Below are 13,863 nucleotides of genomic sequence, written 5' to 3'. Positions count from 1 at the left end.
TTAGGCAGTGCCTCGTCAGAGATCTGAGGGGTCACTCCTCCAAGTTTGTGATTTTTTTTTTTCTGTTTAATGCCTTTGTTTAGGTTGTTTTTCAGCCCTAAAGGTAGTAACAGTCACTACCTCTGTCATACATTACATTGCTCTTTTTAGTTTTTCAGTCACCCCCTTAACTTCATACCTAGTTAACAATTCTTGTTAAATCACCTGTTCAATTAACTGGTGTGGTTTCTATCTCCTATCTGGACACCATCAAACAAAGTTAGTATAAGATTATTAAAATTTAAGAAAAATTACAACCAGGTAGAGGCAATATGGGCTTCCCTGGTGGCTCAGATGGTAAAGAATCTGCCTGCAATACGGGAGACCAGGGTTCGATCCCAGGGTCGGGAAGATCCCCTGGAGGAGGGCATGGTAATCCACTTCAGTATTCTTGCCTGGAGAATCCCCATGGATGGAGAAGCCTGGCGGGCTACAGTCCCTGGGGTGTCAAAGAGTTGGACACAATTAAGCAACTAAATACAGCACAGAGGCAATATATAATTCAATCATACTCCATTCACTCTTAGCTATTATATACGCTATGTGTATATGTTTCTGTCTGTTTCTTTGTTTTGGATATTTATTTATTTGGCTTAATTGAAGGTCTTAATTGCAACACATGGGATTTTTCATTGTGGCCTGCAGACTTAGCTGTGGTATGCAGAATCTTTGTTGCTCTGCAGCCTGGCAATATTAGTTCCCTGACCAGGGACTGAACCCAAGTTCCCTGTTTGGCAAGGTGGATTCTTAATCCACTGAACCATCAGGGAAGTCCCGATTTCTACTTGTTTTATTACTCTCTAACTTGTCATTTCAAATGTAAGAGGTTGGATTATTAAGGACAATTTTCCCCTCACATTTTAACAAGCTTAGCTATATAAACTATAGTCTGTTATATGACTTACTTTATTTGGTGTGTGATCAATGAATTACAGATGTACTGTAAGATGGTTATCCATGAAGCCCCAGGAATGGCCTGAAAGGACTGGTGCCTCTATATAATTTACCCCTGGGCAGAAGCAGTTTGACATAAGGATTCTCAAAGAGTAACCCAAAGAATCAGTCTGATGATCCATCCTAGTGTGCCCCATGGTCCCACAGGAGGCAAGCACATGGGGGACTTGCTTCATTAAAGCAAGTATCCTCAAATAAAGGAACAAAGCCAGGGAATGTTCTATCTCCAGGGCATCACTTTCATAGGCCAGTTGGAGTATACACTGCTGCTCATCACAGACATTGAGCCCTGAAGCTGCTGGAGGAGTGCTTGTTCCAGGCACTCAAGGAGCAGGACTCAGAGCCTAATGTGTGGCCAAGAAAGGCAGGGAAGTCTGTCAGATACTCCTCATGGATTCAGCTCTACATCTCTCTCTTCATTTATATTGAATTCTTCCCTTTGTTTATGGCTGATATGTCCTTTCATTACATCCAAGTTAGCTGCAGAATTATTGCTCTCATAATACAGTCATACTCTGTGAATTGAAGTTTTCATCATTATTTTGTAAATTATACTAAATATGAAAAAGTTTGAGTGGATTCTAAATCCAGTCACGTTATCATAAAATATTACCACATTATGTTTTCTGGTGGGAAAAAAGTAAGAGCTATTAGTCATATATAATTTATGCTTGTAAATTTTGAATTGTTGTGAAATTATTGAAAATTTATCACCTACTTGTTCTCATCAATATATATAAGATGAATATAAATTCTCATCAAAATGACTACTAAGTGATCACTGTCAAACTGTCTTGTTCAGGAATTAGATGCAATCATTTCGATCATAAAACCCTACATAGAAAATGTTATGTTTATAGAAGCAATCTTGGGTTTTTCATTAAAATTTTGACAAACTTTATTTGGAAGCTTATGCAAACTCAATATTTAATATCATCCTTAATATGTTTGTTATTTTTCACATTATAACTATATTGAGAAAATCACTTTTTTTTCACCAAGCCCCACATTATTGCTTCCAAATCCCCTCTAATTTATCACAGTGTGCTGAACAAATATCATCATGATTTCTATAGATTTCATGATAAGAGAAAAGGTTGAGAGCCACTCCTTTAAATTTTATTTTTTTAAGATTTATTCATTTGGCTGCACTGGGTCTTACTTGCAGCATGCAGGATCTTCATTGATCATGCAGGATCTTTCATTGTGGTGCATGGACTCTCTAGTTGCGGTACATAGGCTCAGTAGTTGCTCCACAGAATATGTTATCTTAGTTCTCTGACCAGGGATCCAACCCACACCCCCTGCATTTCAAGGCAGAGTCTGAACCACTGGACCACCAGGGAAGCCCTGTTTTAAACTTAAGATCAGGATTCTTAACCTAGAGCCCCTTAATGGGTTTCAGTGTGTGTGAAATATGTAAGTGCATCTTTCTGGGGAGATGGTTAATAGTTTTCATCAGGTTCTCAAAGCTTAAGAACCAGCTGACCACAGAAATTGCAAAAGCTCTTTTATAATTTCACCCCTGAAGAACGGTAATACAAGTCAAGGGTTAAATGAACTCCAATGGCACAAGGATCCAGATCAGTTCACCATGTGGCTGTACTGGGACTACAGGCAAAGACTGAAAGCCAATATCATAAAGCCTGCATTTGCCCAGACCTCCTCTGTTTTTCTAAAGCACTTTGTACATTTCTAGATTCCTCATATATATATATGTATATATATGTGTATATACATATATAGATGTATGTATTTCCTGTGGGGCCTAGCAGAGGCGACTGAAACAACAGTACCATTAAAGCCTACTGTAATTATTTGATGCGTTTTCTACTGCTAACAAGCTGTGAGAGATAGACAGACTTTTGTTTTTAAAACAGTGACTAGTATATGATACACACTATTTTCTCAATTAATGATGAATGACTCAATGAACATGCACGAACAACTTCCAAATCTTAGTTTCCTTAAAAAGTAATACACCAGGAAAAGATATTTCTCCTGTCAATAAATTAGCTTTCTATTACAAACCTTATGTGAATTTGGGTACCTTACAATCCTAATTTTGACCAGAATTTTATCACCTCAGTTGTGGTGAATAAAGACATTTTAAACCTACCTACAAATGAGACATATCTTGACCACAAATCTACTTCTCCTAATGTTAAGAAAAGGCATGGAATCATGTATTTTAAAATATTTTTATTACCTTTTTGCTTGATGCTATTTTCTACACATAGGGTATACTCAGAAAATGCTGACTGCACTTGGAACAAACTTAAGAGAATAACAAAATTATTTTAATTACACATGGGGTTTTATAGTTTATATTGCACTTTACATTTTTTTCTCACTTGAGAACAAGAATCCTGTGAGTTAGAACTCTGTCGAAGAAATAAACTAAAACTTAAAAACTTTAAGCCATTTGCTCAAGGTTTTACAGAGGCCAGGAACTAGAAGCGAGATCTCTAATCGCTAAGGTGTGCTCTTTCCCACTGTAAGATTATTTTGCACTGTAAGATTATCATTGTCCAAAAGAATTGAAGATTGTGTTGCTACATAAAAGCAGATAATCAGTGTTGCTGTCCCTGAGTCAGAAGTACATTACTAAGACCTATTGATTTGAATAACACTTAAAAAAACATTTTTTATTGAGGGATAACTGCTTTACAGAATTTGAATAACACTTTTTTCTAGAACTACACTTTGGTTAATAAGCCATGTTTCATTTATTTGTGTTCATTCAGCTTTCAGCAATGTAAAATTCTTGCCTAGGCATATAGCTTCCTGTTTGATCTGCTAAGCGTTGGTTCAAAGTTCTTACTTCTGAACTTTGTCTGGTCTTTTCCTGTTTACCAAGTAGCTCTGGGAAAAACACAGTCAGATTGTTTAATCTGTGAACCGTACATCTTTGTTTAATTTTGGCTCGCAGGCACTCTTCACCACCACCAGGGGGCAAAAGCCTACCAGCTGGCTTCTCTGCTGTACATTCAACATAGGACTGTACAGTACAGGGACCCTCAGTGTCTGATTCTTGATGGAACCTCCCTGCTAATTATTTCAACCACAGGGCCCCAGGGAGAGAACAAAGGCTCAGCACAGAGGGCTCCAGTGGCACTTAACCATACAGCGGCCAGAAAGGGCTCAAGGCCGCTCTGCCAATTTACAACAAGCAGTAAGATCCAAGAGACTTTGAGTGACAAACAAGAGGCGGTGGATTAATAACTGCAAACTCCGGAATGTCTGCGTTTTACAGACATGTTATGTATGGTGGTATTTACCAGCACATCCACTCAAATTAAGAAATAGCTTTGTCAACTCTGTTTCTCTGTGTAATCAATCTATGGTATTTATATGGCGCGATTTCCACCCCCGCCCCCCTTAAATCTTGATTTTTCATTATGTTCTTGGCTTAGGTTCAGCTGATGATTTATCTTTTAGAAAACTATTTCTTTAGAATATTCAATCGACATTTCGCATGTGTCTATGAAATAATGAAATCTAGAGACGAAGAGAAGGAAAACCCCAACGAGCAAATCCTGTCTAATCAGGAGAATTTCTTCCCAGCAGGAAGCAAGTGGGAGGTAAATAGCAGGTTGGACCCTTGTAACTCCGTGAGCCCAGCTTTCTCGGCTTCCCCTAGGCTCTCTCGGCCTCCCTGCACTTCAGGAATAATGAATGAGCCCTTAGACAGGGGCCAGGGTAACAGAGGAAGCACGAGGGTACCATGAAGACTCTCGGGTATAAAATTACAAATCCTTCTTTCTTTCAAAAAGTCTCATCATAAAACATGGACTCAGAGCGGAAGGGTGGGAAAGCTAAGAAAAAAGCCCTCGAGAGCCGGGTCAACGGTAAGGTCTCTAGCCCAGAAAGTCCCATCCACGCTCAGAGGAAGCGTTTGAAACCCCGCGGCGCCCTTTCCCACCCGGAAACTCGTTCGCGTCAGGATTTTCACCTCGGTTTCTTCTCACTAAGGTGGGTTAAGCTGTGCGCCCAACCTCGGGAATAAAAAAAGGTTGTCCTTCAAGAGTGGGGACTCCAGGGACACCCGCTCCCCAGCCGCAGAACCCGCTCCCTAACCCACCCCCTCAAACCCCCAGCGCAGCCTAACCCGCGCGATTCCCAGAGCCCGGGGGGAAACCCCCAGAGGGGGCGGCGGCCCGAGGCGCACGCACCCGGCCGGCTTCCGGCAACTCAAGGGTTACGGCCAGGCGGCGGCGCGCGAGGAGGGGAGAGGCGGTTGCTGACAGGTGGCGCCTGCGCACTGGGAGCGCTCATTGTGCCCCGCAGCTGCCGAACCGCCCGCCCGCCCGCCAGCCAGCCAGCCGCCCGCTCGGCGCGTCAGTCTGCGAGAGTCCGGTGGTGGGTGCGGAGTCTGCGGCCGTTCGCGCGGCCTCCTCCTCCTCCCTGTTCCCCTCACCCCCACCCCACACCCCTTTGCCCCATCCCGGCTCCGTCACCCTCCCGCCCCCCACACTCGGGACAAGAATGCCCTGCCCGGAACAGCCCAGCAGCGCCTAGATGGCTTTGGTCACGGTCCAGCGGTCGCCTACCCCCAGCACTACCTCCAGCCCCTGCGCCTCGGTGAGTCCCCTCCCGGCAGCCGCTCCGCTCGCTTCTGTCACTGCGGCTCCGCTTTGCCTCAGCGGGTCCCGCCGAGCGCCACTGCGCACGCGCCGCGCCGCTTCCCAGGCCTTGGCACCCGGCTGCCGCGAACCCCCCACACGCCCCCATCTTAAAGACGAGCCGCAGGAACTACCGGACGTTGATTTGTGCCTCCGTCACTCTGAGCACCTAGCGCCTCACCATCCTCGCCCCGAAGCCCCCTGTGGCATGCTTTCCTCTGGCTTGAGCACTTCCTTTCGGGAATGAGTCATTCTTGCTTTTCACCCTCCCCCTTCCTTTTACCCTCTGTTGCTCTGCTGCAGGGAGAGGACCCCGGGACTCCTGCCATGCCCCTTACCCACAGCCACATCCCCTTACCCGCACCCATTTCAGGGACCCGTTCCGTCTTCACCCACCGCCCGCCCTTCGGGCTCTCCGGGCGTCTGCCTTCCTCCTGGTCACTTGCTGTCTTTCTTGTGTCCTGTCCATTGGGCTTCATTGGACGGCTGAACGGTAGTTACTCCTAGGTTTCTCGCCATCTCCCCTCCCCCAGAGGGTGGCGGGAGTCTCTGCTCCTTGGACCTCTCACCTTTCCTCGACGAGGTCCTGAAGCATCTGGCGCTGCTTGATGACCAGTGCCAATTCATTTACATCTCACAGACATTTATGCATCACACTCATTGCTCATGATCGTTCTTGTTCTCGAGTCGTGTTTGTATGGCTCGTTACTTCAGATGCCAGTGCGAGTGAAGCGTGCTTCCAGAAGGAAAATACCCAGTAACCAGCCTTTTCCTGCTGGGCCCTTCTTTGCCTTCGCCCCACCCCCACTTCTTTACGCTCCATTCTTTTAGGCTTTTTTTTTCCTCTGGAAATATTTATTTTTTAAAATGAAATATTGCACCAGTGGGGCGAAATGGGATCTTTAAAAAAAAATCCAGATGTTTTAGAGGGAAATAGATGGAATGAATATATGAGGAATTGGAAAAACCGTTTGGAACTTCCTACAGAATTGTAGTTTTAAAAACTAGGTTGGTGGGTTTAGTAGTTTCAACTTGCAAACACGTATTCAATATACACAGAAACACCTTCCACTGTAAAAATTTGGGTTACTCTTAATTTATATATTAACTGAGGTGTGCGCTTTGACATCTTGAAAACATGCTGGTTTGTGATTTCAACATAGTTTCCTGAATTTCAAAATTTTGTTGTGTAGTGTGTGGTGGTTTCCTTTTTTCCCCCCTGAGCCAGCTTTTGCACTTTGTGTGACTAAATTGGCAGCTATATCCTAATTCTAGAAGCGATTATACTTCAGAGGTTACCTTACCTTGTGTTGTTTCCAGAAGAGCTAGCTGGGATCCTTGGATAGAAGTTCAGGGAGGCAGATTTTCATGCTAAGGAAGAACTTTGTAACAGTGGGGTGGACTGCCTTGCAAAATAGTGAGTGCTCATTGTAGAAAAGTTCAAACAAAAGGCTGGAGGTCCTTTGGCCTAGGAGATGGTGTAAGGGCTCTTTCTAACTCTTAAGATTATATGATTTTAGAATAACTGCACTTGAAAGCTCGTAAAATATTTAAGGGTCTTCTGAAGACAAATATCATAAGGTTGGAAATTTAATATACGTTATTCTTATATGTGGTACTTGATACTAGTTTTTGGAAAGTCATTAACATACCATCAGACCATCTTAATTCACTCTTCTTGTAAACCTTTTGAGGATAGTGGTTACCAGGCCTGATTTTGGCTGAGAGAGCAACTGAAGGTTAGTTGAGTTGAGCAAGTAAACCAGAAACCAGAATTATATTGACATGGTTTTCCTTGGGCATTGTTGAAATCAATTGATGCTGTAATAATAATATATGTATATCATGTTATTATACTTATTTTCTTGAGGTGAATGATTAGTATACAGTAATACCATATCTATTTGATATAACTTTGTTAGCCAACACTTGCTTATTTTAGAATCCTGAGGTATGTTAATAGGCACTTTGATAGAGGTAATTAAATTGATCATGGGTAAGCTCAGTTATTGAGCTAAATGACTGATACATCTACTTGCTATAGTAGCCTGATTATTTCATTTTATATGTGACCCTGGGAGAAAAGGAATCCTGGTACTGGGGGTGTGTGTGTGTGTGAAACAGTCGGTGTTGTGTGTGTGAAACAGTCGTGTGTGTCTGTGTGTGAAACAGTCGGTGTTGTCAGCGTAACTATGAGCAGTTACCTTTCCCTTTAAGTTGTCTTCCTATTCCACTTCACCCAGAGCTTTTTTAGCTGAGTTTTGTCATGGTCCTTGTGTTCCAGTATTCGACTGCTGTCTGACTTGGCTATATTTGCTGTTGTGTCTCTTGCTGCATGGAAAAGTTGAGTTGTTTGTTTTAAGAGAGAGCAGAAACAATCTACAGAACCATGAAAGGAGAGATTTAATTTTGCCAGGCTGGAGATTTAGATGTTGTTATCATTTTAAGCATTCTGTTACAGTGTTTCATTATAGGAGGTAAGACATTTTAATACTGTCAGCTCTTCAGTGTTTTTTCTTTAGGGATTAAACAAATCTATTGATCATCTACTGGGTGTGAATGACTATTATAGTAGTAAGATGTGAAAGATATTAACTCTGTCCTTCAGGGTCATGTAATCTTGGCAGGGAGGGGGAGAAGGAAGACATAGGGACTAGAGGAGGGGCAAGAATGAGATGAGAGAGTAGAAAAGGAGTGTGAGGGGAATGATACTGAATGTATATCAACAGCTAGTTTGTAAATGGCCATAAGTATTGTATGGATTCAAATTAAGATAAATTCACTAGTGGCAATAGTAGTGAAACCAATATCTAACATGTAACTACCTTACATGGATTATTTACTCTTCACAGCATGCTCAAGGGAAGTTTCTTTTGTCCGCATCTTACTGATGAAACTGAGGCAAAGAGCTATTAAGGATTGTACCCAGTGACACTCAGCTGTTGAAGATGTAATTCAAACCCAGATGTGTCTAACTTTAGAATCTTCCATCTTTTTCCTTCTTGAGAATCAAAGAGAAGTATAACATAGTTAGGTGACTCTTGAACTAGGTCTTGAAGGGGAGGTTGAATGTTTATAGACTGAGATAGAAGCTGGGGAGTAGAAAGTGTTCCAGGTGGAGAGAAGCTGTATATACCAAGACTTAGAGACAGAAACGTACAAGGCATATCTGAGGAGATTTAAGTAGACGAGTTTGAGGAAGGATTTGTTTGGAAGAGTGGTAATAGATAAAGCTGAGGAGGCAGGTAGGGCTGCAAAGGGACTGCTGAGCTTAGGCATTTGAACTTGACAGAGATGGTAATAGAGAGTCCTTAGAGGTTTTGAGCAAATAGGATCACAGTAGTGTTTTAAGAAAACTGATCCACCAGCTATGGGCCAGGGGAGTGGAGAGAGGGAGAAAAGGCATGAGTAGAGCCTGCTAGAGGCTGTTACGGTGGCCTGGGTGTGAATAGTAAAGGCTTGAACTGGGAATGGGAAAGAGAAGGACAAGTGCAAGGGACGGAAGAAAAGACACGCAGAACCTGGGGCTTATTGGATATAGGGGAGGAGGGATCAGAGGTGTCAAGTCTTGGAATATATTGTTCTTCCCAGATAACAGATGTTTTTAATTAATTGAAACAATTTGAGAATGATCTCTTACCTTCTATCTTTCTGGTATGAATTTTCTGAACAGATATCTGTATTGACCCAGGGTTATATAAATACAGTGAAATACCATAAAAATCTTTTGCTTTTGTATAGTGCTCTATACTTTTCAGAGTGTTTTGTGTTCATGGTCTGATTTAATTCTAGAATAGCCTCAGAAGTTACGCAGGACAGATATCAACGTTAAAAGGCTTACCGAAGATGACCGAACTGGTTGGATAAGATCTAGCACTAGAACCAAGTTCCATGGCTCCTGGTTCATATCTCTTTCCATGGTGTGGTAAGACAAACAGCATATTGGTTTCTGGTCCTGAGAACTTGACTGCCAGTAAAGGAATCAAGACTTGAGATGCAATTAAGAACTCACACTTGTCTTTTGAGTTCATTTATATATTGTCTGGTTTGACTGTCTAGAACAGAATCATCCAAGTCTGTACAAGTCATTTTGTGGTGATACCCTTTTTTGAAGCCTATTATCTCTTGGTCTACACAGAAATCTTATAAACTTGAATATTTAGTTTCCATACTCCTAGAAGATTACCAGCAGCAAAATATGAATGGAAAAGGTCAGGTGCTGCTAAAGGCAGGCTCCTTATAGTTCTGGGAAATGATAGTTGATGTTTTTACAGCAAGGGCAGAGGAAGAAAACCTATAAATAGCTGACCCAAAGAAAAAATTTAGCAGTTAGGGACTACTTTATGTAAGGACAAGTATATTCCTCTAAGACCCAGTACTCCTTTAGAGCAGCTATTATATAGTTATAACGATGACTCCAAATCTTTATAAGAAAGCTTAATCTTGTTTTGTCTTGGTTTAAGCAGTCAGGATTGAGTAAAGTGTATTTGTAGATAAAGACCCATCCAAGTTTCACCAAAGTCTTGATGTTTAAGATGCACACTTTAATTGGGAAATTCATTTATCTATATATATACAAATGAGGATATGGGATATGTAGATATTATTAAATGATATATATTCACATATGACCACACCTCTCTCCCTAGGCAGAGAAAATAAAGCCATAAAATATGAGATTGACTTACATAAAATAAAAGTGATGCTTTTTAATTTTTCAAAGACAGTTTTAGAAATTTTCTTAACCTATAGAAATAATACAGGCCAATTGTAGGAAATCTGGAAAATATGGAAAAGCACAGAGAAGAGAACGAAAGATAAGTGGCATACAGCTGAGCGTGTATTTTTATATAACTGAAGTGTTGCTGTATGTATAATGCTGTGTGCTTTTTTAAAAAGTTTTATATATATCATAGGTGTATGCCAAATCACTTAAATGGCTGCATTGAGTAGTTATAACTCATTCTAACCTTTCCATTATTGGTGAATATTTAGGTTTTTTCCAACTTTTAAATTACATTGCAGTGACCATCATTGTGCATAAATATTTGACAGCATTCTGGAACATTTATTAAGATTTCAAGAAATACAGTTACAGGATCTCAGAGTAAACAATTCTATGATTCCTGTTGCATATTTATACTTTCTAGGAAGGTTGTTTCCAATTAACATTTACTCCAGCCAACATAGTATAAGAATGCTCATTTCTCCTAGCTTTATTAACACTGCATATTCACATTTTATTGTTAATCATTAATAATTTTTGAGGATAAACAGTAGTACCTAGTTGGCTTGATATGTATTTTATTATTAGATAAGTTGAATATTTTTGAGATGTTTATTAGGCATTTCTGTTAACTTTCTTTAGAAGATAGCTTTATTGAAGTATAGTCTACAAGCCCTAAAATAAACCTATTTTAATAAGTGTACAATTCAGTGATTTTTAGTAAACTTCAGGAGTTATTCAGCTACAGTCCTGTATTTCCATTTTATGAACTGTGCATCCTTTTCAACCTGTATATGCTCTTGGTACATTATGAATATTAACCCTTTATTTATTAAAACTGTTTGATTTTTTGGTGTTTGTATTGCCTTTAGAATAAAGTCTACACTCCAGAGTTTTCTCGCAAGACTTTTAATAAGACAACCTTGCTTACCTTTTCAGCCTTGTCTCTTCCCAAGTCCCTGCCTTGCACACTGCTCAGTCAAGCTGACCTGCCATGCTCCCTTGGATCTCTAGGCTTTTGCACATGCTGTTCCCTTTACCTGGAACACCTTCCCTTCATCTGTTTACCTGACTAATTCCTACTCATCCTTCAGGTCTCAGCTTAAATGTCACTTCTTCTGGGAAGCTTCCCTGACTCCACTCCCAGACTATGGTAGGTGCTCCTTCTTCGTGCACCATAGCACCCTGTACTTACCCATCGTGGCTCTTATCTCTTTATTGTTCTTGACCGTTTGATTGCTTACCTCCCTAACTTACCTTTCAGCCAGAGACTTGGTTTATTGATATATTTTTGTATCACCAGGGTCAAAAATATTGGACTGTGGATCAATGGATGGGTTGATGGATATAGTCATAGTTAGCAATTTTTTCCATTGTTTTTAAGCATTATTTTGTTTCCAGAAGCCCCCAAAATATGACTACCCTTAAGATTTTTGATACATATTGCTGTTTTAGGTTGAATCAAGCTTTGTTGACAAGCTGTGTATAAAAATGTCTGCTTCATTGTACCCTTATCAATCCTGAATGTTGTCATCATTCTTTTTTAAATCATAATAGCTGTTGTTTATTGAACATTTACTGCGTACCAAACACTGTGCTAAATACCTTACATGCATTATATTGTTTTATATTGTTTAATTTTTTCTGGCTGCACGATGCAGCATGTGGAATCTTAATTCCCCAATGAGGGATCAAACCTATACCCTCTGCATTGGAAGGTGGAGTCTAAACCATTGGACTACTGAAGAAGTCCCCAGTTGTTTAATTTTTACATCACTCCTGTGGTGTAGATATTATTATTATCTCTAATTTACAAAGAAAATTGAATCTCAAGGCAGTAAAATGAGTAAAGTAGAATCTTGCCAGCGGTCATAGTTCTGGTGTCTGACCCAGAACTCTCTTCACCACTAGTATTTTGTTGTTTTAAGTTACCTTTTTTAAAAAAAATCAGAACTTAAACATTTTTCAAATAACTTACTGTATTTGTTTTATAGTCTCTGTTTAAGTCAGTCATGTGATTAGCCAAGCTTTCTTTGTGGATAATTATGTTTGCCATATTGATTTGTAAATATTTTTCATATGCTTAAAACAATCTTTTTTGTTATATTGCATATTTTGCATTAGTTTTCATTTGCCATTTTGTTTTTTATTCATTTTGATGTACAGACATTAAAACATCTTAATACTGTCATTTCAAAGTCTTTGTGTGTTTCCTACTTTGTTCAATTTTCCATCGATAGAACAGAGAAATATTCACTAGTGTTTTAAGTTGTTTTGTAGATTATGTTTATACTCAGTTTTACTGCATAATGTGAATACTAAATTGATTCTACTTCTGAGAAACACCGCATTAAGAGTACAAGCTAGAGTGTGTTCCAGTGAAGTTCCATTGCTCGTCCCACAGGAGCTTGCTTATTATTTAGTATTCATTAAGTTGCATGGACAGAAAATAAACAAACTAGCTTAGATTTTAAAATTTGACTGGTTTGAAGGAAGAACAGACCTTTGGTACTCAAAAGGTGTCTTCAGGTCTCTCGTCCTTTCTCTGTGGCTTTAAGTGAGAGGGAGCAGATTCTAGATTATGCCCATCCTGAAAAAGGCACCATACAGAGCCCACACTGGGGCCATCCCATCCTGGTTCCAGCTGCTTAGCACTCTGCAGTTTTTCCATTAAATGCCTGCTGTCATGTTGGCTACACGGTGCCTAGCCCATAGTAAGCATTTCCATGTTCATATTTTTCATTTATTTGTTCACGCATTCAAGAAACCTAGCAGTAGTAGGGAAACTACTTAAAAACAAACAAACAAACAACCTCTATGTCTATTGACAAGACTACCCAATTTGAAATATGCCAGAAGTCCTGTGTCCCTGAGAGGAGAGACCTTAAGGAGTCTTGTTAATCAGCAAGTAGGTAATGAGTGCTGTTTTGTGCAGGTAATGCCATCCATTCTCTTCCTCTGGTTTTCAGCACTGAATCCTTTTCAGATACACTTACAAACTGCCCTGCATTTTCTTGTGTAGCTGAGCAGCACAGCTGCTGTGCACAGTGCCCCTCATTTTCCTGTTTGTCAGGAGAAAGTCAGGTGAGGTGATCTTGGCTCCAAAATGTAGTGAAAGCTCCCATGATTCCCTAGATTTCCTGAAAGCGAAATAATTTCACTTACTTAGTGGGAGAGGCTATGCTTAGAAAGAAGGCAGAAGTAATCTACTGTGTTACAGCCTTGATTTTTTTCTTGAAGCTGCTTGTTTTTTGTTTTTTGTTTTTTAAGATAATTTAGTACCTTTTTGTACCCTGTGCTATACTTGATTCTGAAGGTATCTATTTATCTGCTCATTTGTGCCAGGATTGGGGCTCCAGCAGCCAGTTAGTCCCTGGCCTCAGGAAGCTTAGAGTATATTAAATAAGTAATTATATTACAGTGTAGTAATCATAATTGATGTGTAAGCCTTGAGGAAGACAAAGAAGGCCAGCAAGGACTTCTGAGTCCTTGCCTTAGAATTTATAGGTCTAGTAGGGA

General features: G+C 40.4%; 1 protein-coding gene across 2 annotated transcripts in view; it reads left to right on the top strand.

The window, feature by feature from the left end:
• SSH2 (slingshot protein phosphatase 2) overlaps positions 5,311 to 13,863 on the top strand; it is a 243,713-nt gene continuing 235,160 nt past the window's right edge. For both annotated transcript variants that reach the window (XM_018064358.1, XM_018064356.1), the window contains exon 1: positions 5,311 to 5,577. In XM_018064358.1, coding sequence (XP_017919847.1) covers positions 5,515 to 5,577 — 63 coding nt within the window. In that variant the 5' untranslated portion in view covers positions 5,311 to 5,514. The remainder of the gene's footprint in view (positions 5,578 to 13,863) is intronic.

This window comes from Capra hircus, chromosome 19 (genome assembly GCF_001704415.2).
Source record: "Capra hircus breed San Clemente chromosome 19, ASM170441v1, whole genome shotgun sequence".
Classification (NCBI taxonomy): Eukaryota; Metazoa; Chordata; class Mammalia; order Artiodactyla; family Bovidae; genus Capra; species Capra hircus.
Note: the sequence above shows the minus strand (reverse complement) of the source record. Positions and strands in the feature narration are given on the sequence as shown.